Here is a 1396-nt window from a genome sequence, read left to right on the forward strand (position 1 = left end):
GGAACCCCACACGCCTTGGAAAAGGGAGCGCTGCAGCAGCACCCTCCTTGGAGAATAGCTGGGAAAACGGTGGACTCTACTAGTTTTTTTGTCGGTTTGTTTTTGATTTTAGGCATCTGATCACTTAGTAGCCTAGATTATAAAATCTGAAATATAAAGGTGGCCAGTAATATTTCAAAAAATACTCATACCAATGTTAGCTTCAAAAATGATGATGAAACGAGGTATTTGCCAGGCTAGTTCCAAAGAGTTCGTTTTCCTGTGGTGATGAGGCTTTTCTACACATTAACAAGAATCTATTTTTGAATGCACTGAAAATAACAGTTCATCTATCCACACCAGAATCCTTAATCTTTGAAGAGAAAAAAACACTCAATTTGTTTTAGTTTTCATAAGAATAAACAATTTTATTAGAAACTACTAATCTTTTAAAAAGAGCAAACAGACCAAAATGCTACGTTTCAGAAGACTTTGGACTTTTCAAAATATTCTTGCACTAGCAAATATAATGCAGTTTCATTTGTTTAAAAAGTAGTACTTCTTACTATAGCAAATGACCAAAGGATAACTGCAACTTAGGAGGTACTAAATGACACTAAGACATTACACTGAATGTGGGCCACTGCATAGCTACAGTCTACTAACCTCATTTGTGGTACTCATGTGTGATGCTATATTTAATGCATTCTTATCAAAAGGCTAAAGCTACATACTTCCCAACTGTAGCTTTATGGTTTAAAATAAACCCCTAGAGCAAGGATCTTAACTTGTTCAACTATGAACACTACCTCCCTTCTGGGGCTCAAAACCACAAAATTAGGAGTGAAAAGATGTTCGAGTAGTTATGCAAAATACATCCTAATGACAAGACTGTCGTAAAGGAATGGATTTAGGTGCGTCACTGACATCTGCTGCAATTGGGCAACCAAACCAAACTAAATCAGAGATGACCAATGTCTTAGTAGAAATACTTCATTCTTTAATCTCTGGATCGTACACTGAAGTAGCCTGCTTAGGTTCTGAACAGGAAAGTTTGGTACAACAAACTTTCCTCCTGACAAACTTTCCTCCTGAGATGGTGCTCCACCAAAATTTGCCATGACTCAAATGCCTAAGTCTAGTCAATGTAATTAGGCCTCTTTACCACATGAGGGTGGCTTCCTACAGTTGAGTCGACATGGAGAAAACCATGAAAGATGTCTCACCCAATCACAACCACGAGAAGAAACCACGAGTTGTGTTTTTCATTTGATACTCACCAGACAACACCAAAGGCTCCATATCCAATTGGTCTATCCGGCTCAATATCCAGCTGTTGTTGTGGATGATGCGAGTGCTGATGATGGTGCGCCTTAACTGTGGCAGGCGGCGGGGGCCCTTGCCCCAGCTGGGGGGC

The 1396-nt window shown here is 39.7% G+C and overlaps 1 protein-coding gene across 1 annotated transcript in view; it reads right to left on the reverse strand.

The window, feature by feature from the left end:
- The window catches only part of NLK (nemo like kinase), a gene marked incomplete in the record, with an annotated part of 196979 nt that overhangs the window by 194297 nt on the left and 1286 nt on the right, over window positions 1-1396 (reverse strand). The window contains 1 exon segment of the mRNA XM_014584980.2: window positions 1260-1365. Coding sequence (XP_014440466.1) covers window positions 1260-1365 — 106 coding nt within the window.

This window comes from Tupaia chinensis, unplaced genomic scaffold (genome assembly GCF_000334495.1).
Source record: "Tupaia chinensis unplaced genomic scaffold, TupChi_1.0 Scaffold148350_1, whole genome shotgun sequence".
NCBI lineage: Eukaryota > Metazoa > Chordata > Mammalia > Scandentia > Tupaiidae > Tupaia > Tupaia belangeri.